This window comes from Gymnodraco acuticeps, unplaced genomic scaffold, assembly GCF_902827175.1.
Source record: "Gymnodraco acuticeps unplaced genomic scaffold, fGymAcu1.1, whole genome shotgun sequence".
NCBI lineage: Eukaryota > Metazoa > Chordata > Actinopteri > Perciformes > Bathydraconidae > Gymnodraco > Gymnodraco acuticeps.
In genome coordinates, this window is record NW_022990834.1 from 321,567 (window position 1) to 343,212 (window position 21,646).

Here is a 21,646-nt window from a genome sequence, read left to right on the forward strand (position 1 = left end):
GCGTGATTGGTCAGCAGTGACTATATAAACCCTGTTTGTTTCACAGCATAATCAAACTCTTCATTTCATCATCATGGACAAAGGTGCACTGCTGATGCTCCTGTGTCTGCAGGCTTTCCTGCTCATCACCACCGTACCTTCCTCTGAAGCAGCCGCTCTGCTGAGAGAGGATCTGACTCCACCTGATCGTCGGGTAAGAGCATCCAGGAGCTGCGATATCTCTGTGTTCTGACAGGACTCTTCTGCTCTAAATAACACTGCACAGATTTATAGCAGGGACTTTTTAAACTATACAACAAATGATTTCTCACTTGATGACTTCGTGATTTTCACGTAGGTGGATTTGACTGCACTTGAGAGATTGAAGATTAGACCACGATGGTCCGGCTGCTGGTGGAGGCCAGGTGCATGTTCAGCCAAGGTAAAACAGAATGTGCTCGATTTTTTATTTTATAGGCTATATATAAATTAACACTATCATCTGTGATTTATTTCAAAATGTTTTCCTTAAATAAGCTCTAACTTGTTTGTCCTCTTGTCCTGCTTTAAAATGTTCACACTTTAGCAGGTTATTGAAAATCTTAATCAAAAAGGATTTTCCATAAATCGCAGCGATGATATAACTTAATTATTATTTGTGTTTGTTCCGTTACAGGTGAAACCACGCACAAACCTAAAGGTATTACTCTGATCTTTAGTGAAAACATACAAGCAGATAAGTATTTAGATTTAATAGCCAGATTTTAAACTCCTGCAGGCAGAAAGAAGAAGAAGCTTTTTCTTTCTTTATCTGTGAACTGTTTCAAACTCTCTTTATCTCTGTTTACAGATTCTATCCCTCGACTGCTGGCCGCTTTGGGCAAACACACGTAAATGTGCTTCATATTTTGAGGATAAATACAAAGCGTTTATTTATTTGTATTTCCAATTTGCAATACATTCAAATAAAAAAAGAGATTGTGTAGGTAAACGATTGATTTCAAATCCTGGTGATGTAATATTTCTACAATGATCATATGATGTGTTTTCTTGCTCTACACTTTTATCCTTTTATCTCCACATCAGTCATAAGAAGAAAGTGGACCTGGCCAGTCTCCAGTAATGGAGACGGACATGAACTCCTGCAGCTTCTCTACAGCTGTTCTGTTTTTGCTTAACCATTCGCATTTTTGGACACAATAATCAATCATTGCATTAGCTTAGCATTGTGAATACCAAATCTGTATACTCAATGCTAATGCTGTAGCTCCCAAGGCTAAATGTAGGGTCAATCCTAAATGCTACAATGCTACATTTCTTTTAATATTCAGTTTATTCATTTACGAAAACTGTTACATTTAAGTATTTTGTTTTCATTATTTTGTGCCTGGCCTCTAGACATATTATTATTTTCATTATTTGTGATCATATTTAAGGATCATTGTTGGAGGGAGCCTATAACTTAAAATGTTCATTGCCAATGACCTTTGCTATGTAACTGTTGCCAATATGATTATTAAAGAACCTTAAGATGAACTTTATGTGTTTTTTTTTTTATCAGTGTGTGGCATTCAGCTGGCTCAGTAAAATACTGAACAGTATATTCTAATTATAAAATGAAAGCATCTGCTCTGTGTTGAAGGGTCACACACTACACATATTGTAAACAGCCTGTCCTCCTACAAAAACGACCAAATAGGTCGATTGTTTAAGCACCTTATTACGACCTATAGCCACGTTTTAAAGTGTAGCACCTCTAGTGGTCGTGTAAGAAAACAACATGCTCCCGTTTATTCACAAATAACCCTCTCTGGAAAATCCTAAATTGTAGATAGTTTGGCCATTAAAATGCTTTTTGATTAGATTTCTAGCGAGAAGTGTATATTGTACTTTTAGAATCCACGTCCAGTTGATGTGTAGGATCTATAGTTTGATAGATATTACGAAGATGATTTGAGGTCTCGCCAGGATAACGTGAATATGCGGCAGCTTCCATGTAAAGTTAGCGTGGGTGAAAACAGTTTTTCCGGCTCGAAGTTTTCATAATAAAATCGGATATATTCCCCTCACTGTCCAAATGATTACACAGTGATATTGCATTACTCATCCACTAAAAAACATCAGTTTATCCTTGCTAATTACACAATATTGATTGGTTTAAATTGTGTACAATGCAGTGGGCGAAGCAGTGACTTTTATACCTAGGCCCTCTGACCCCCCCCCACTTCCCTCGAAAAAAAAGAAGAGTTATACGTCACACCGTATACTTAAGCGGAATATCAAAACAGCGGCCCGGGGTGCAAACTTATCAATGACAGCGACCCTCTACCCAAAACACAAAACACCATTTATCTAAACACCTATCATGACAGGGCACCCACAGCCAAGTAACAATTACAAATGAATTAAGTCGGCACGGCGGCCCACATTGAAAATGACTTAGGCCTACCTTTGATGATCAATCACTCAACACAAAGTCCATCCTCCTTCCTTTGGATGAAGCACTTGATGGCGGGGTCATGCAGCTGATCCTTTGCCACTCTAGTTTATCCTTGTAACTCAATCTTGAAAATTACTCGGTAATAATTTTGCAAACGATGTCATGACGAACTTATGCTAATCATAAATGTATCGATCATAAATCTATCGATTAGATTTATGATTCGAAAATAATAAAAGTAGGGTAGACATGTGGATATTATCCGGCTGAACAAAACGTGCATTTATCGAACAGGTTCGTTTTCCACAGACCTTATTTCAAGCTATTTTCCAAAATCCTATGGAGAAATCCCATTGCTTTTTTGTCGAGGGAATCCGAGCATAGATATATATAAACACGTGTTTATATATATCTATGAATCCGAGCGCAGCTTACTTCCGGGTTTTAGGATGCGTCACTGCACCACTTGCATAAGGCGCTTTCACACTGCGGTACTTTTCCCACAAAGGTTCATGTGAACTCTTTAGTACAGATCGCAGATTCACACTGTAAAAAGTCCCTGGGGGTGGATTAGGCAAATGAAGCCACTGACGTCACTTGTTCTTCTTCTGCTTTGGGTTTACTGGCAGGCCGCAAACCACTTCACGGCGTATACTGCCACCCGGAGTCCCCGGCCGGAAGTCCCCGGAGTTAGGGACTGGCTTCAGTAGAAGCTGCTGGGACTCCCAGCAGCTTCTACTGAAGCCTTCCGAGTAAATCGCCAGAACGCCGACACCTCCTCATCTCCACCGCTCCCATGTTTTATTTTGTGTTGCCATAAGTTAGTCTCTCTGCGTTTCTACGTGGGCTAATGCTAATGCTAATAATGCTAATGCAAGGATAATAAAATGGCGGCTTCACAAAACTTTTTGGGAGTTTTGCGGGGCGTGGTTTGCAATCCTTCCAGCCAATCAGAAATATAGCTCTTTTCTCACAAAAGAGCCGCTCGAAAGTCCCTGCTCTCTAGCAGGGACTTTCGAGGGGGTAAAAAGGTTCACATGAACTAATTTTAGTACCGGCTCTTTTTGGTGTGAACGCGATAAAAGAGTTCACATGAACCTTTGTGGGAAAAGTACCGCAGTGTGAAAGCGCCTATAGACTTCACAGCGGGCGGAACTTGTCATAAAGTCCGCGAAAATAAAGCCCGCCCATTTAGAGGGAAGATATGATTGGTCAATTGTAGCCTACCCTAACCAACATGCTCTCCCGTTTCGCAGATACGGCATTTAACCCTTCACATTCCAACAGAAACTGAACAGGCAGATTCGAAGGATTAATTAAATCAAGTTATTTTGGTAAAACTAATGAAAAATGTAACAACAAAAAAATATTTAAAAAATATTTAATATATTTTTTTATGTTTTCAAATATTATTTTTTAGAATATCTTAGGCCCTCACAGAGGGCCTAGAGGGCCATGACGGCTCGCCACTGGTACAATGCTTTTGTGTTTTTAACCTTCGATTCAGAGAAACAAATAGTTTTTTAGGAGTTTAGACCATAGACTGTATATATAAAGGTTTAGACACTACAGTTTCCGAAGACACTACACTACCCAGAACCCCCAGCTATCGTTTGGGACTACAACATGCTTTACAAACCCCGTGATTAGTCATCAAGCCCTGTGATTGGATGTTGGAAGGGCAGTGCGACAAGGTTACGCTGAGCGTCAACAGCTCTTTGAAATGGAATGGAACCACGGCAGACTTTCCAAAACTGGAAATTAGAATAATGGGGAAAGGGAGTGACTTCGGGGCACTTTGGTGACACTGGCATGTTTAACAGCTGTGCATCAGCTGTAGCCTGTCAGCGTGTCAGATCCAAAAGCAGTCCTGCAGTCCCTGGGTCACAAAGTTTCTAGATTTCCTTGTATTTTAGTAAAACACTGATGTCTAAAACACTGAGCTTCCTTTATGTTATAATAACAGGGTGTAAACCACCTAACCGCAGAACAAGTTATTACACAAAACAATCATAAACCTTACATTTCACCAGTTGTCTGAATTTAAACTATATTATGTTTGTGATCACTCATTGACAACAGAAGAATAATACAAAACAAAATACAAGTAATTTTCCCCTTTGAGGTCTCTACATGTGTATGTGATTTAATGTGGCCATAGGAAACAAGTATTTCATGCTGAAGAGTGTAATCCGGTGTTTGTGTTTTCTGTAACTGGGCGGTGAAGCTGATTGAACACAAAAAAGGAGAAGGAAGCATGATTTAAAAAAAAAAAAAATAGGCTAGCGTGCCAAATCTTGATGGATTCAACCCGAAAGTTAATCTTGCACATTCCTCATCGTTGTGTGTGTAAAATGAGATACAGTCAGACACCATCAATATGCTTTTTCAGTAGCAGTTTTCACATTTTGCAAGTCTGCACATCATTGTATTTCTACACTTTATTCTTTACTTTATTTAACTATCTTATTATATTTTAGCTTGTGCTTGCTGTGCTAATATTATCCTGTTTTCCAGTGACCATTTTTATATTGTATCTAACTGCCTCTTAGTCTTATGTGCTTCTTTTGCACTTTGTCCTAATGTTTTATGAAACATTGAATTGCCATGGAAATGTGCTATAAACCTTCTTTGCCTTTACTGCTGGAATAAACCTCTTCAATGTCATTAAAGTTGACAAAACTGTAATTATCTTCAAAATATATCTTTCAACATCCGTCTCATTTCTTTACTTTTATGTTTGCGTTGTTCCTTTTTTGTTTAGATGCTGTTAACACATCTGCTGTTGTCTCAGTTTTAACATGTTTATAACACAGAAATGGTTTCCTCATAAACAGTCAAATGATTTGGTTTCTGTCTCCTGTCACTTGACCTGTTTCCCTCCCTCTCTGACTCATCTTTCTCAGAAGTGTGTTTGTGTTTCTACAAGACTCGGCTGGATTCGATGCTGAACTGTTTCCCGGCTCTTTGGCAGTAATTGGTGGAAAGACTGGATCTGCACTGATTTCTGGGCGTGTCAAATCCTGCGTCTACTGTAATAATGTCATTGGTGACATTAATAGTTTTGGATACGCTTGTCAAGCTATTTTTCCTTGTAGATTAAAATGTCAATGACAGATTGTGATTTATAGTGTGCTGTAAATTGCTTTATATTGTAGCATAAAAGCATAAAATACAACTAACAGGACATTGTGTAAAGAGGTTGGCATCATTTTATCTGTTTTTAAATCAATTTCTGTTGTTTTGGGGTTTATTATTTTACTGATATCTTCTATTGTTAGCCTGCCACTATTAGTCCAGATGATGTTTAATATTACAAATATTTGTATACACATGTCACCACCAGTTATAAACATGCAGCTCAAATAAATAATCTTAAATTAATGAGGAATTCTCCCCCCCCCCTGGGTTGTGTCTCATGCTGCATAGAGGTGTATTGGAAACACTGAAGCACTACTTATATATATTTGTTTGGTGCTTTCCTTGTAGATTTTTATTTTTCTGCTACTTAAAGGTAGGGTAGGTAAGAATGGAGAAACCAGTTCGAGTGCGTTAGAATTTGAAAGTACGCACTACGCAGCCGAAAGAAATCGGCCCCTTCCTTCAGACTTCCTTACAGAGCCCCTCCTCTACACACACGACCGTGCGCATGACCAATGAGGGCACGAGATAAGTTTGGGCACAGATGGAAGGCTGACAGGCAGGTAGGCCATCCAGTTATTTTAGCCGGGCCGGCTAAAATGATTGGTCGTGCTTTTTACAGCGCCACGGCTTCCACAGATGACATTTTTTTTAATGTATTTATTGTCAAAGCATCTAATATATTCATTGCTATCGGGATGTTAAGAGTATTCCATGGAATATAACAAAACTTTCTGAAGTGAATTACCTACCCCACCTTTATTAGGAGGCAACGTTATATTTATTATTTACCTAAAACTAAATGTCATTACATTTGTATTAACTATGGCAACAATCATCTCATCTCCCTTTGTATTTATCCTGTGACCACTTGACAAAACAAACTGTATAAAGCCTTAAGACTTTTACACATTAATGCATCAGTAATATGACCAAATAAAGTGATGCAGAGGTTGCAGCTCACAGTTTGTTTTTTACATCGCTGTGTTTTGTGACTTGCCGCCTCCCACCCTCTTGTGCTGCGCTGGTGGAAAATCAAACAAACCCTAGTTTTCTGCAGAAGAGCTCGTAGTCTGAGATCTTGCATGGCGAACACAGACGGGACAGATGGGTGAATAAAGACACCGTGAGTATCTATCTATAATTTCTTACATGTATAATTTTGATATGTAACGTTACATCCTTCTCTATCACGGTTTAAAGCTTCACTAGAGCTTACACTAACATTTCGGTTTACAATATGCTGCTAAAGTGTCATTGTCTCCTTAATCACGGCTTTATAATGCTGTGTGCACATGCTTTCTTTCAGTAATTGTTAGCCAACATGTAAATAGATGTGAAAACTATTTATTCAAATGTTCCTAAAAGTATCCTTAAAGTATTAAAAGTGCTCATTATGCAGTATCCCTTTGAGATTTCTATGAATAACATCATTAATATTATTACTGATGCATTAGGCAGCATTTAATGTTGGTGGAGCCCATTTAAGTCTATAACATTTTAATAATACATTCAAAAGTACTGAAGGCCTACTTTAGTATATTACTTTCACTTTGTAAAAAACTCTTTGGATCAGATATGCTGAAAGTACAAAAAGTTAAACTACTCATTATGGGGAATAATATGAATTTACTATTGATGCAATAATAATAATATTGCAGTAAATATCACTTTAATGTTCCACCTGGTTCATGTAAAGTGTATTTTAATAGCATATTTATTTATCTGATGGTAGATTGTACAAATGTTCTCCCTTGCGATCAATGAAATTGTATATTATTCTTTAATGTCACACTATTATGCATTGTTGATTGTTTTGTAATAATATGAATCTGCAAATAATCTAAAGTTATCTAAAATAAAACTCTTCATCCCAGCAGTGGTATAACTGGGGGATTTGATAGTTTATACAACCAGCACTTGTAAAATGGATATCATTTATATTCCTCTGCTCTTTTCTCTTTTCTCCTTGCTCTCTGCCAGAGGCTGGATAAACTCAGTGTTTATATCTGTAAAGGTGCAACAGGGAGGAACCGTTTACATTTCTCACATTGCAGAATCTAACTGAGATCTAATTGCCACTTTGATTGGTTCTAAACGTTTGCATTTTCTCCCTCACAGCTCTTTATCATGACTATCATGGATGTCTCAGAGGAAGACGACTACTTCTACCATGAAAACATCAGCTTCAACTTCAGCTACGACGACTACCCGGCCCTCTGTGAGAAGGCTGACGTCCGCTCCTTCGCCGCCCTCTTCCTCCCCGTCGTGTACGCAGTGTGTCTGGTGTTGGGGCTGGCAGGAAACGGCTTAGTCGTGGCGGTCTACGCCTACCACAAACGCCTAAAGACCATGACAGATGCCTTCCTGACCCACCTGGCCGTCGCTGACCTGCTGCTGCTCTTCACGCTGCCTTTCTGGGCAGCTGATGCGGCGAGGGGCTGGGAGCTGGGCGAGGTCGTCTGTAAGATGGTGTCGGCCTGCTACACGGTCAACTTCACCTGCTGCATGATGCTGCTCGCCTGCATCAGCCTGGACCGATACTTGTCGTTGGCCAGGGCGCAGGGCAGGGGCACAGTGGGCGTCTGCAGAGGATATTCTCCAGGAGACACAGCTGGAGGATTTGTTTTGTGGTTTGGATGACAGCTTTTTACTCGGACTTCCTGATTTGATCCTCTCCGAAGTGAGATGGTCGTCCAACAGGAGCGTCTGTCTGGCCATCTACCCTGCCTCCATGGCTCGAGAGGGGAAGGCGGCTCTGGAGATGGCCGAGGTGCTGCTGGGTTTCCTGCTTCCTCTCCTGGTGATGGTGGTGTGTTACTGCAGTGTGGGCCGGGCACTGAAAGACCTTCCCACGGAGAGCAGAGGCAAGAAGTGGAAAGCTCTGGCGTCCTCCTCACAGTGGTGGGGGTCTTCGTGGTCACTCAGCTGCCTTACAACGTGTTGAAGGTCTACCGAGCGATGGACTCTGTCTACGCCTGGTGACCCACTGCGGGACCAGCAAAGTGCTGGATCAGGCGGCTCAGCTGACGGAGAGCTTGGCCCTCACTCACTGCTGCCTCAACCCCCTCCTCTACGCCTTCGTGGGCTCCTCCTTCAGGCAGCACATGGGGAAAGTGGTCAAAAAGTTTGGCGAGAAGAGAAGACAGAGGAGGAGAGAAAACCCTTTAGAGGAAGTAGAGATGGAGATGTCATTTAACTCCCACAGTGCATCTCAAGAGACAAACACATTCTCAATATGATTCAACATGGGGTAACAATCAGTCTTTATCACTCATTTAGTAAAGTAGAAGAAAGGCATGTGTTCAAATCGTTAAGATGTAAAATTCCACTGAAGTTTTAACTCTTGATTCCCTCAACAACAACAAAAGGAAGGTGTTATGTCAATATTTTAGCTTTAGGCAAAGTAACCAAATAATTGTATGTTTTTTCTGATGCGAGTGATGAACGATTTGGTTTTATGTTTTGAGTATTTTAAATGTACCATTTGAACTTTGATTTAAAAGTTTTACAGAATTTTAAAAAAGCACTCATTGCAGGATAACTTACAAGCTTAAATTTGATTGTTTCCTTCTTTCTCCAGAACGATGAGATAACACGCATTCCTCCTGGATTTCACAAGACACATTTACTGTTTTTCTAGCTGCGCTCACAGTAAAAAGCAGAACAAAGATAAACACTCGAACTCGCTTCTCTTCATCATCACACACTTAACAAATGAACTGGAACTCGGCTGTTTCAGAGAACTACTTTGTAACGGCAACTTGTTTGAAATCATCATTGTTTTAATTGTTATCAACTTAAGTAAACATACCTTCTACACTTGATCTTAAACATCTGCACAGCCTGAACCAGATGTACTGGCATGACTTAGAAACTAATAATGTCCTTTCTGATCATGAGTTGTACTTCTTAGCTGTAGTTCCTGAAAATGAAAAGCTATCACATATCAGCTTTATGTCACTCAGGGTGCTGCTTGCAGAGCCTTGTCCCAAATCTACGTCCAGTGGGATTTAACTTCCCTTCATGCGGGACAACCACAGATTAGTTTCCTGAATTCCTCAGAACATATGAGGCACATTTACTGCACACGTACGTCTTAGTTTCACGGCACAACACACTGAAAAACAACTCCTAGTAACTTCTTTATGAGGAGATGGGCGTCCTTCGCAATCGCTGCAAACTGCTATTACTTCATTACAGATGTTTCTCTTCCGGACTGATCAACCTTGCAAGATGACTTGAAGAGGCATAGAGAAGGAGGGTTGCACAGATTTAAGCATTGAGTAATGGACTTGTTAAGCGTCCGGTAAAAGCACATACCTCTTTAGATACAGAGTCTGTGGTAATTACCAGGAGGTTAAACTCTTAAATGTGCCGGTAATGTTCATTTGTTATTGATCAGGATTATCTTTCCCTTATGTTGTGTTCGGGTCTCCCGTGACCCGTTTCTAGTTCAAATGATATAATAACTACGCTTTAGTTTTTTTTAATCGGAACAAGGCTTCATGATATCCTCCACAGCAGCTATATAAACACTACAAAACTGATTTGGACAATTTTTGCCAAGTCTGAAGGTGTCGAAAAAGTGTATAATTTGGTGTTGGGGTCTGGGGAGACCCAGCAGAATTGTTTTGGGTGACTCGAGGTCAAATTTGGCCCAATCAAGATTCATCTTTGACTTTAGACACCCCTCCCCCTCCATCAACTGTAACAATAATTGTTCGCAACATGCACCTGGTCTCCCCTCCCCCCACGGGAACTCAACCTTTCTCAAAGAATATGTACACTAACACTTGAACCTGAACACACACATGCACGTGTGCAATATGTGGTGTAATGTGTTTTGGGCCATAACATTAAATTACAGGATTGTACGGTTATAAATGCAAAAGAAGTTAGTTATGATGTAGTTCAAACAATATTGGATGATAGTCATTTTGAGTGTTTGGACTCAATCATGGGTCAAAATCGACTCGCGAACACAATGAACGTTAACAGCTTTTGAACACAAGGGTTAAGAGAAAAGCCACAGCTAAAGGATGTCAGATATTACAAAATGTTCCAATATGTTTATAGCTGATGGGATCAAAGGTTGTTGTGCTAACAGATTTGTTTTAAAGCGGACAATATAAACTTTGTGTCAATAAAAATGAATTGCACGTCTAAGTGTATAAAAGTGCAGGGCTTATTGTTTGTGAGCAAATTAAAACTGTGAATCAGACATTAACACAGCACTTGGAAATGTCCCCTGTGGTTTGTCATTAATCCGTCAGACAAAATGTCAACATATTGAGTGTGTTAGAGTTTCACAAGTTCTCCAAAAATGAGATTAGAAAAAAACATCTTCCCGTTTCCCAGCTGGTATAAATCAAGTGATGCTGCAGGTCAGGCTCTGGCACACATGCTTTCCATGAGGTTTGCCATCTGCGAGTGCTAACCATTTCACTCAGCCAAACAAGGAAGCGTTGCAGGAAGCGTTCAGATAGCATGAAACCTTGAATACTCCCAGACAAACCAGTCTCGCATAACGAAGGTTCAGTATGTTCAAATCAAATTATAATCACTAGTTGTCAGCAACTTTGTAAATGGAGATTTATTGAAAAAAACTTCATAAATGTGCAAATAAAAAACAATACGTCACAAAAACATGACTTCTGTAATCAAAGAAAACCATAAATATACAAAATATTTAACATCTCAACAATTAGACATTTCAGATCAGATATCTGGCTAATTCACGAATCACAATTAAGGCAGTCAAACAGCTTCATTTTCAACAAACTAGAACCAAGAATATATTCTTTTAATTAAATAATAAAAAAAACATTAGTTATTTAAATATATAACTAATTATACAAAATGTAAAAAAAAAACAAACTTTAGAGGCCTAAAATGGCAGTCTCAATAATTTAGAAAATAAATCTTTCTGGCATTTTCACATGAGAACAAGGTTACAAAATGTAACCAAAACATTCACTTATTAAATACAAAATGCCCTTTTATCAAAAATAACTAACTTTTACAAATGATGCTTTTCATGTAAAGTGACTTACATGCCCTGAACTCGATCATAAACCCTGTATCAAATGTAAGAAAGAAGCCAATACTGAATTGTTGAAACAAAGAGGGTTTTCACATTTCTGGATGTAGAAAAGTACAAAAATACATACACGCAAAAGTGCAGTAAGGCTGAAGATTGTCCTGGCTCACTTCCACCAACTATTACTCTGAATGATCTTTAACTAGGAAACGATTCAATTGGACACATAATGACTCATTGGTGAGTATTTCAGGCCCTTCTGTGTTGTGTGGCAAACTCAAGTTGCCTGGCAGACAAACAGTAACAAGTCTGATGTGCATGTTTTTTTTCAGATAACAGCGGTATGTTTAAGTATCAGCTGTGCAATTATAACAAAAATGGGGAAAGGCATCTTTAGAGCCTCTTTAGAGAGAGGCAAAAAGTGCCTGCTGAGATTGTACAAGTGTCCAGATGAGGGCCATCAGTAATTTAGGATCTGCACATCAAAAAGGTCACACACTCCCTCGTTGTCGTCCAGGTTAAAGCTGTAGTCTATTACTGTGTGAGAAGAGAGGAGCGTTAACAACAAATCATCCTGTAAACATGAACAGAGAACAAAATAAACACTATGGACATTAAGTTATGCTAGCAGAATAGCTGAGGGTTTCCCACACAGACTTTACTTGGGCGGGCCACCCAGGTATATTAACGGCAAGTATATTTCGCAACCTATTTTTATTTTTTATTCGTCCGCGACCACGACGCCATCTGCGATCGATTAACTTGTGGACAATGATCCCTCGCTCTACGCCTCCTGTACTCAGTCCCGGACTGGCCATCGGGAGGACCGGGGGGTTTCCCGATGGCCTGGCCTGTTAAGTGGCCTGCCTCACACAGGGTGACTAGTGTCTACATGATGGGGCCTGCCGACATGGCCACTGTCATACAGATCATAAATCAAAGCCCTTGATTGGTCTCTGTGTGTCCTAACCTCAGCTCAGGCGAGGTAAAGGACTCTTGAGTGTTTAGATAGTTAACTTAGTCTAAGTTCTCAGTGGGTCTCAAACGGTTTGGTCACCATTTATGTAAACACATATTTCCATTTGAGAGGAGGGAGTGATTAGTAAAATAGGCATGAATAAAAAAATAAAAAGTTAACTAGGTGAAAAAAGGTAAGATACACTTTTGACAACTTGTTGAGAACTAAAACTAGTCTTTGCTGCTGCCTCAAAGAGGAGCAGGGGGGAGAGGAGGGAGACAGGAGGCTGATTCAGGAGCACAGACACACTCACCACTATAAATGAACCAAAAATAAATAAATACGTTTCAGTGTTTTTTCATTTTTGGAAATGGTATGTTTTGGTTATGGCCATGATTTTATGATTATTGAAATGTATACAGTTCTGTTTCATATAGGTGTTCCCATAGATCTAGTCTCTAAATGTTCTCCTCAAAGTGCAGCAGATTGATGCATTTAACTCCAAAATAAAATCACATGGATAGGTTCCAAAAATACACATACATTTAAAAAAAAAATAGTAACCCATGTCCATATGTTTATTTGTGGGTAGTAGATTTAAACTATAGGGCTATTACTATGGGCCCTGCCTGTACCGGTTCGCTCTGCCATCGCGTGAAGGGTCTGCTAACAAGCGACCAACTGAAAGGTTAATGTTGTTGCACGTCACAAAGGCACGTCACCTCATCTGCGATCTGAAAGAGCTGCTAGCATAGCTGTAGACTCTTGGTTGAGTTAATTACATGTGTCTATATACTGTTAATGCAGACATGTTATTGACAGTTTTTCATTTATAGCATTAGTTAAGGTTTTGAGTACTTACCCTCCGCAGACATTAGCTCATCAATAAGGTCCACAGCACCTATAAGAGAATTAAAAGCAAACTTGAATCTAAAAGCCTTGATTGAAACAAATGTGTAGCAAACATTAAATGACCCTGAGTTTCATGCCTGTATGTACATATGGAGATAACCCTTGTAGCGTCACATACCATCTCTGTCGTCCTTCAGGTGGTCTCCGGGTGCGCTGAGCTTCAGCAGGCTGCCCACGTCCAGCACCGACTGAAACTCTGAGCCCAGGTCCATCTGCTGCTGCCCCAACATCACCGCGGACTGAACGTGACACTCTGCAGGGAGCAGCGGGGGGCAAAACTTAGCTATACTTTACAGTCTATTGTGGACAATTAAACTTTACAGGGCTCAATTATCTGGACCTAGAATTATTAAAGAGAACGCGACACACTGGGACAGAGACACTTCTACAGTCAGCTGTGGTGGGAGTCATTTCAAGTCTGGGCAGCGCTATGTAACATTTGATCCTCATATCAAAGTGTTTCTCTTTAACGGTATCTGAGGCAGAAATCCTGCAGTTCCGCCCGCCGGACCGGTAAGCGCAGCGAAACACACACACAGAGAGAACCAGACCGCAGTTCATTTCCTCATATTCCAAACGAGAAATTACGGTAGCAAATCACCCGGTTCTTTACGACCAGAACTATTAACGGGATACAAACCGGAAGAACCAGGCATGGAGGGAGGTGGCAGAGACAGTGGGTGAAACTGGTAGGTTTTCGCCTGTTTGGGGATTTTATATTTATTGCTCGCATAAAATCCCCGGGTTTTTTGCTTTGTATGTCGGGGGCAGGAGATTCATGTGAATGGTTGTTGCTCGCAAAAAATCCCCAAGCTTTCAGACACGCCCAGCTCCAAGATTTTCGAAAAGCTGCTGTGTGGACGTACCGTAAGAGTTAGACCTAACACACTTAGCTATTTTATCTACCTCTGGAACAAGCTAAACTAGTTATTATAAATATATGTATTCTTCACTGTCGGGTCACTCATTACTGGATCAGTGAGCTGCATGAGATACTGACAGGCTGTCAGGAGGGAGAGAGAGGGGGGGGGGAGAGAGAGGGAGAGAGGAAAAGAGAGCGCTTCCGCTCATTTCTCCCGTTTATTCTCCAAAGTGAATGTAAACTTGAATAATGTACATCATTTGAATGTAATAATTAAGTTGATTGTTGTGTGTGGAAGCTCCAGTGAATGAGCCCCATTAACTGAGTTTAAACATCACTTTAAATGGAAGATTTAAAGTGATGTTTAAATCTTACATTTAGGCCCCGCCCACTCGATCGGATCGGCGATTGGTATCGGCCGATACTGATCCCGGCGATCGGCCCCGAAATTGGCGATCGGAGCATCCCGAGCAAATACTATAGGAACTAGAATGATCTTGTTCTCGCATCTTGGCTCCAACATCAAATATCAGCAGACTTTTAAAGCTGTAATGAACCAAATGCACACATGACGTATTTCATGAATGAAAGTGTTTTCTTACTGCTCAGCAATGCAAATCTTTGAGTCATTGGATTTGGGGAACGTCTCCGAGTGCGAAACAGAGAATGTGTGTGTTGGCCAATATTTAATGCTCCATAATTGTAGTCAAAACATATTACTCTCAGTGCAAGCCATCATAGTTAAACAACAAGGAGATGATTACTAATTGAGTAATAGAGTTGCACTAAAAAAAGGATGGCAGCATATGATGCTGAAAGAACTGGGTGTTGAAAGTTCACTCTTACAGTAAAAACCAGTAATCACTTCCTATTTTCAGCTGTTGTTTCCCAAGGTGCAGTCAGATCACAACTAGATTGATTTCTATGTGGAAAAAGGCCACACATAATGTAACTAGTAGGTCAGGGAAAAACCGCTTCCTGGACTATAATAGTTTTTTAAGGTGTTCTTTGGATAGTACATTTAGACAACTAATTTGACTTGAATGTTGACTCCTTGAAGACTTGATGCCAACGTCCAACACAACTATTACACGCCTCGTCGTTTATTTAGGTACCTTTTCTGATATAATACAATAAAAAAGATAATTGACAAAACTAGGGATGGTCATAATAACTAACGTCATTTGACTCATAGTGTAGAGCATTTCTATCATTGCAGGGTATTTAATCAAACGTTGACTCAATGTTTAAGAGATTCTTTTCTTGTGAGGCCTGTGTATTGATAATGTCAGACATAATGTGTGGACTGAAACATTGAACTTTTACTAATATTTCTGCAATTTTTTTTAACATAAAGTATTAAAGGAACTTTTGCAGGTTTAAAAATCAAGTCATTTCTGCTATAAGATAATAGATAGATAGAATGGGAGGGAGGGATGAAACCCTCTTTAATGGTCACACATGCAGAGCACACAGTGACATTTGTTCTAGTACCAGGAGTCTAGTACTAGGAGCAGTGGGCAGCGCCCAGGGAGCAATGGGAGTGGGGGTTCCGGTGCCTTGCCCCTACTGACTGAGCCACTGCCGGACTGATGCTACTGTTTGTATAAACTGTGTCCCTGAACACATCAAATAAATCATATCATGTGGTATTTTTTTTGTTTTTGTAGAAGAACTTAATAAGCTTGCTTACCCATCTGCATGTCAGGAGGGGTGGAGGTGGGCGTCAGCGCCTCGTCGTGGTCGGGCAGCACCATCTGGTGGTCTGAGCAGAAGGAGCCCTGGCTGCAGTAGGAGGAGGAGGAGGTGGTGTTGGAGGAGGAGAAGCTGGACGTGGTGAGAGGAAACCTCTGCAGGGTGGGGGGGTGCTGGGGGAGTTGGCATTGGACAGATGTCGTCGATGGGCGGCACGGAGAAGACCACCGGTATTGAGGAGTCTGAATCCCTGTTGATGAGCATCACCTGGATGGGAGCCGAGTGGCTGCGCAGGTTCACCTGATACCTCTTCTGACCACTCTGACCCTGCGTGGAGAGGGAGAGCGTTGTCCTCATTACAGCAGATATAATCAACCTTCAAACATATACTGCAAGGGATCGCACGACTACTTGGATGTGAAAGGGGTCTCTTTCATTGTCAAACCAACAGACAAATACATCATGTTGGAGTTTGACTCAACGGGCATTTCAGGATCCTTCAACTCACTTTTTGGCAGCATCTCCAAATGAATGCCAATGTACCAACTGGATGTTTAAATGGGCTATCGTTTTCTTACAAATGCGCCAAAACAACTGAAGTGTAGTGTTCACTGCGCGCTTCAGTTTCCCCTCAGTAGCCACAGAAATCATTTATTTACAAATAAGGAGAGTTATTTAAACTAGGGTGTTTGTTAATCTGAGCTAAACGTTTAGATTCCCAATATGTGATCAGCTTAGTCTTTGGAGCTGGTCAGACTGGCTGTGAAGTCACGGGACTCTCTTGCTCGAGAGGACTTCAGTGGGAACGTCTGTTGGTAACGTGATGCTTAATCGGTCATTTAGCAGGCAGTAAACACTGAGCATTTGGGTATGTAGGAGGCAGCACTTTTCAAACACAGCCCATCTATTCTAATCAATACAAAATTTTAGGAAGTACCAACCGTTTCTGGCAGAGGTACCTCCAGCTGCGTCCCAGCAGGAGCCATTACAGCAAGAAGAGTGTCTCGACTGAAGGCATTGCAGATGTCTTCATGCGTGACGAATTTATAAGTGGAGACGTGTTAAGTAAACAGAAGCAGGATTACTTATGGGAGGAAAATAGAGACAATAAAACTAGAAAAACAAGACTGTGAGCATTGTGCACCTCAGGATTAGCCTAACTGTGAATTCACAAGAAACTGACAATAGCAAATATATTGACAATCCTCCGTTTATAAAATGTTCTTAAAAAGCAAACTATGGTAAAACAGATCAAGTAAAAGTGTGTTTTCCTCTCAAATGAATAAATGTGGCCTCAGGAGGGAACTACAGAGAGACACACATATTCAAGATCACAAAGAAAAAGTCTAATTTACACTTAATATGCTCAGTCCAATCGTAAGGTGCATTTTAAAGTAACTGGTGTAAATACATATACAAGTACAAGCAAAGAAACTGCCAGATGGCATAAAAGGATATGGGCTGGTGATGGGATCGTGGTTGATATGTGTGTTGTTCTCCTCGAGCCATGCCTTCTGGAGGTCCAGCTCTTTCTCTTGGGCCTCCAGCTCAGAGATTTGGGCCTTCAAAACCTTCAACTGCTCCAACACCTCCTGAGTTTGGCTGCCTGAGTTCTCTCCCCTGGATGTAGAGAAGAAATCATGTGGTAGCACAGCACAAGCTCAGCAACGAGTCATATATTAGTAATAATAATAATAATAATATATTAATTTTATATAGCGCTTTTCTGGACCCAAAGACGCTTTACATTTGGGAGGGGGGGTATACAAACAAAACAAAACAAAAAAACAAACAAAACAAAACAAAAAACACAACAGAAAAGCAGTCAGGAGGAAGTTGATTAAGAGGGGGGGGGCTTTATAGATAAAGAGTTGAAAAGGGGGTTTTGAGGCGGGACTGGAACAGGGTGAGGGACTCAGACTCACGGAGGTCTTGGGGGAGTGAGTTCCAGAGCTTCGGGGCTGCCACAGAGAAGGCTCTGTCCCCGAAGCTCCGGAGTTTGGCCTTGGGGATTGAAAGCAAACCGGCTGAGGTGGATCTGAGGGACCGGGGTGGTTGGTAGAGGGTGAGGAGGTCAGTGAGGTAGGGGGGGGCAGATGGTGGAGGGCTTTATTAGTGATGGTTTTCTCCATATATTAAGGCTTAAGTGGCTCAGTCAGTAGGGGCTTAGACTGTGAGCCGTAGGGTCGCTGGTTCAAGTCCCCGAACAGACCTAAATATGGAGTGGACTGCTACTTGGAGAGGTCCCAGTTCACCTCCTGCCCTGTCGTGGTGCCCTTGAGCAAGGCACCGGACACCCCCCTTCCCTCCTCACTCCCATTGCTCCCCGGGCGCTGTGCAATAGCTAAAAAAGTGCTATTGCTGCTCCTAGTATAGACTCCTGGTACTAGGATGGGTTATAAGCAGAGAACATGTCACTGTGTGCTCTGCATGTGTGACCATTAAAGAGGGTTTCATCCCTCTCATTCTAATCTAATCTTATAATTAGATTTGCTTTCTAAAAACACAGGAAACACGTTTCAATGTAATGCCTAAAGGTGAAAGATGATACTTTTCATGCACAGTAGCATAGAAGTGCAATAAAATGTTTCACTTTGACAACATTCATTTATGAAAACATTTCGAAGGCAATTGCTTATCAGTAAGAAAGTGAATGTTTGACAGATTTGAACATAAAAATAGTTTTTTCAAACCTCCACTGGATTATGTTCTTTTTTTCTTCTCAATCAACCCGACTCCTTCCAGTACGTTGGTAATGTCGTATATCCTCCTCTTCTGTCTCACTGCCAAGCTGTCTGCAGCCTGTCAATTCAGACATCTCAATAACGAGTCTTACAGAGTGGCAGCTTAATATTGTTGACAAGATACATCACAGATACATTTACCAGGCTTTAACAGGACTCCCACTATCTGGGTGGTAAACATTTATTGATGTGAAAAGAGAGAGACTCAAACAACGGCGGCAAATGAATGATTTGGCAAATTAAGCTGCACAAACAGAAATAAAACCACTTGGCAGAAGAGGACAGTTATACAATAGCAGAGGAGGAAGGAGGAGGGAAAGGGTCTGAGGAGCCCGCTGTGTAAACATTACACAGCTTTGGCGCGCAAGAAGGAGGGAAAACTACCTATTTGTGTGATGGTAAGAAAGTAGATGTGTGGAAGAAGATACTTCAGTGGGGTCTCGCAAAGATTCATCCACAACTTTATGTTTTAGTGGAAGGGTTTTCTAGCTGATAGCAGACTGCCATGAGAAAACCGAACATTTTAAGAGATGTTAGGAAGGATACTTTCAGAACAATATGTAACTGCAACTATTGATCAACTTTTCTCCTCCTCAATTAATCTTCTGATCATCTTTCCAATGACTGTTTAGTGTATAAACTGGTTTCTTTGAGGCGACAAACATACATTTACCAATGTCACATGCTGCATCAGATTTGTACAGTCAAAGAGAACAACAACGTTTTGTTTTAAGGTGTTCCAAAAAGTTTTGGAACCAGTTCAGACTTGTGTCCAACTGTTGTCTGTGACACCAACGATGGGTGTAATCTAGCATTAGAGTCACAGTCAAAATAATTTCACACTGATTAGATTAGATGTATTTCACTCGGGTTATACTAAAAGAGGATCCATATTAAATGTACTTAAATGAGAATGCCTACTTCAGAGGCTAGATTTAAGCAGTGGTGTAATAAGTACTAATACTGCAGTGTAAATACTCAGTTATAAGTAAAAGTCCTGCATTCAAAATGTTACTTAAGTAAATGTACAAAAGTTATGCAACCAAAATACTTGAGTGCCAAAAGTAAAGTACTCATTATCCAAAGTGGCCTTTTGCAGAATAATACATATATTATCACGGGTTTATAAAAGTGAAGCATTAATGTAGCAGGATGAGATAGCATTAATGACTTTCTGTACTGCCAGGTATATCCATCCATTATAGTACATCAAGGTGTATTAGGTCATTTAACTTTTGTATTAATATAATAAACTCGCAAAAGTAACTCGTAACTAATGTTGTGAAATAATTGTAGTTATTAAACATTCCAAGATTTCTTTCCAAACTGTAGTGGAGTATTAGTATAAAGTATCATAAAATGAAAATACTCAAGTAAAGTAGTACAAGTACCTCAAACATGTACCCAAGTACTTGAGTAAATGTACTTAGTTACTTTACACCACTGAATGAAACATTAAAGTATTAAAAAAAATGAATTAAAATTAGCACAAAATACACCTTTAAGACTCAATTCAAAAGAGGATCTATATTTAAATATAGTTTAATGAGACTGCCTCCCGATTTCAAGTTTGTTTTCTTTGAAGTGTAGATATGTCATCCGAGAAATAAATAATATTCAGACCCCTAGCCCTACTTTAACTTAAAAAGTGACAGTATTAAGATGGTTTATCTTAATAAACGTTAATAATGTAACTCCAAACTAGCTTCACAGACACCCTATGTAAACAGTTGTTCCTGCTTGTGAGTCGGTGTTACTGAACCCACCAACAAGGAGCTAATGGCGGCTAGCCAGACCACCTGTTAAGTAAATCAATGCACCTGACCGGCCCCGTTTGTGACTGACAGCCCTTTGTTCCCAGGTGGCACACGGGTTAGTCCCCCCGAAAACAACAGAGAAACAGCCACCCTGAGCCTGCTCTCCTCTCCGTTTCACTGACCACTTTCAAATCCAGGACGCCATCCTTCGCTTCTTGAAGCAGACTGACAAACTTCATCGTGAGGAGCCCCAAACTTTTCTCGTGGCGACTCGGTGTCGAGCGAACAGTCTCCGTCATCTCCAACTCCATCTTCCTTCTGTAAAATACTTCCTTTTAAAGTCAAGCGTCTGTTTTTTAACTACCAATAACAACCATTTCTGTCCAATAAAGCCTCTGTTAAAATAAACTCGACTGGTCGACGGCTGGCCAGTACCTGTTGGATTTTTAAATCAACGGACGTTACGTTAGGCTACTGTTGCCATGGCAACCGCTGTCCTGCTCGCGACACCCCTCCTCGACCAGAATTTGGCCCCACCCCCTCCGCCCAATCAATCCTCAACAATGTGTATGGACCATAGACTGGTATGGACGCCAAGAAGAGTCAAAATAAATAATAAAGTAAAGCCAGACATACTCACGCCTGGTTAAGTATCTCGTACTTCACACTGCTAACTATTTTATCACTTTGAATAAGTCAAATTATGATGCAGGAGTTATAATTCAAGTCATATGTTTAACTTCCATTACATTTGACACTAAACTGACTTTCAGAACACAAAAGCTATCATTCACAGCATATATAACTTGAGTACATTTTAACCTAAAGTTTAGTGTGTTATCCTGTATGCTTACTGGACTGTTAAAGGGTTTTGCTTTTTATAGATTTATTGTATACACATCTGTAACTTCAACAAAGTAAACCCAGATAAATATGTCCATTCTTAATACTCACACTTTAATTACACACCCTTACCATGATTACAATTCATGGTTTCTCTAGGTTTGCAATTAGCTGTATATCTGTTTAGTTTAATTTAAGTGCAAACACAACAACATAGATTACGTAGTAGGCCAACTAGCGAAAATGTTCTTTAATAAAAAGAAAGAATATAC

At 40.4% G+C, this 21,646-nt stretch overlaps 1 protein-coding gene, 1 long non-coding RNA gene and 1 pseudogene across 2 annotated transcripts; 2 read left to right on the forward strand and 1 right to left on the reverse strand.

Moving 5' to 3' along the window:
• Positions 1-652: 652 nt before the first annotated feature.
• On the forward strand, positions 653-1,515 carry LOC117557209. Its single transcript, XR_004570672.1, has 3 exons — positions 653-679; positions 830-869; positions 1,066-1,515. It is a non-coding gene; the product is annotated as an uncharacterized LOC117557209 (long non-coding RNA).
• Positions 1,516-6,571: 5,056 nt separating this feature from the next.
• On the forward strand, positions 6,572-10,093 carry LOC117557208 (annotated as a pseudogene).
• A 1,362-nt stretch (positions 10,094-11,455) lies between these two features.
• LOC117557203 (transcription factor E2F5-like) lies at positions 11,456-20,994 on the reverse strand. Its single transcript, XM_034232924.1, is given in 10 exon segments — positions 11,456-12,140; positions 13,424-13,462; positions 13,592-13,726; positions 16,029-16,201; positions 16,203-16,357; positions 16,972-17,080; positions 17,489-17,650; positions 18,724-18,745; positions 18,748-18,832; positions 20,714-20,994. Coding segments are annotated over 10 exon segments (1,086 nt in total). The 5' UTR covers positions 20,843-20,994; the 3' UTR covers positions 11,456-12,063.
• Positions 20,995-21,646: the final 652 nt, after the last annotated feature.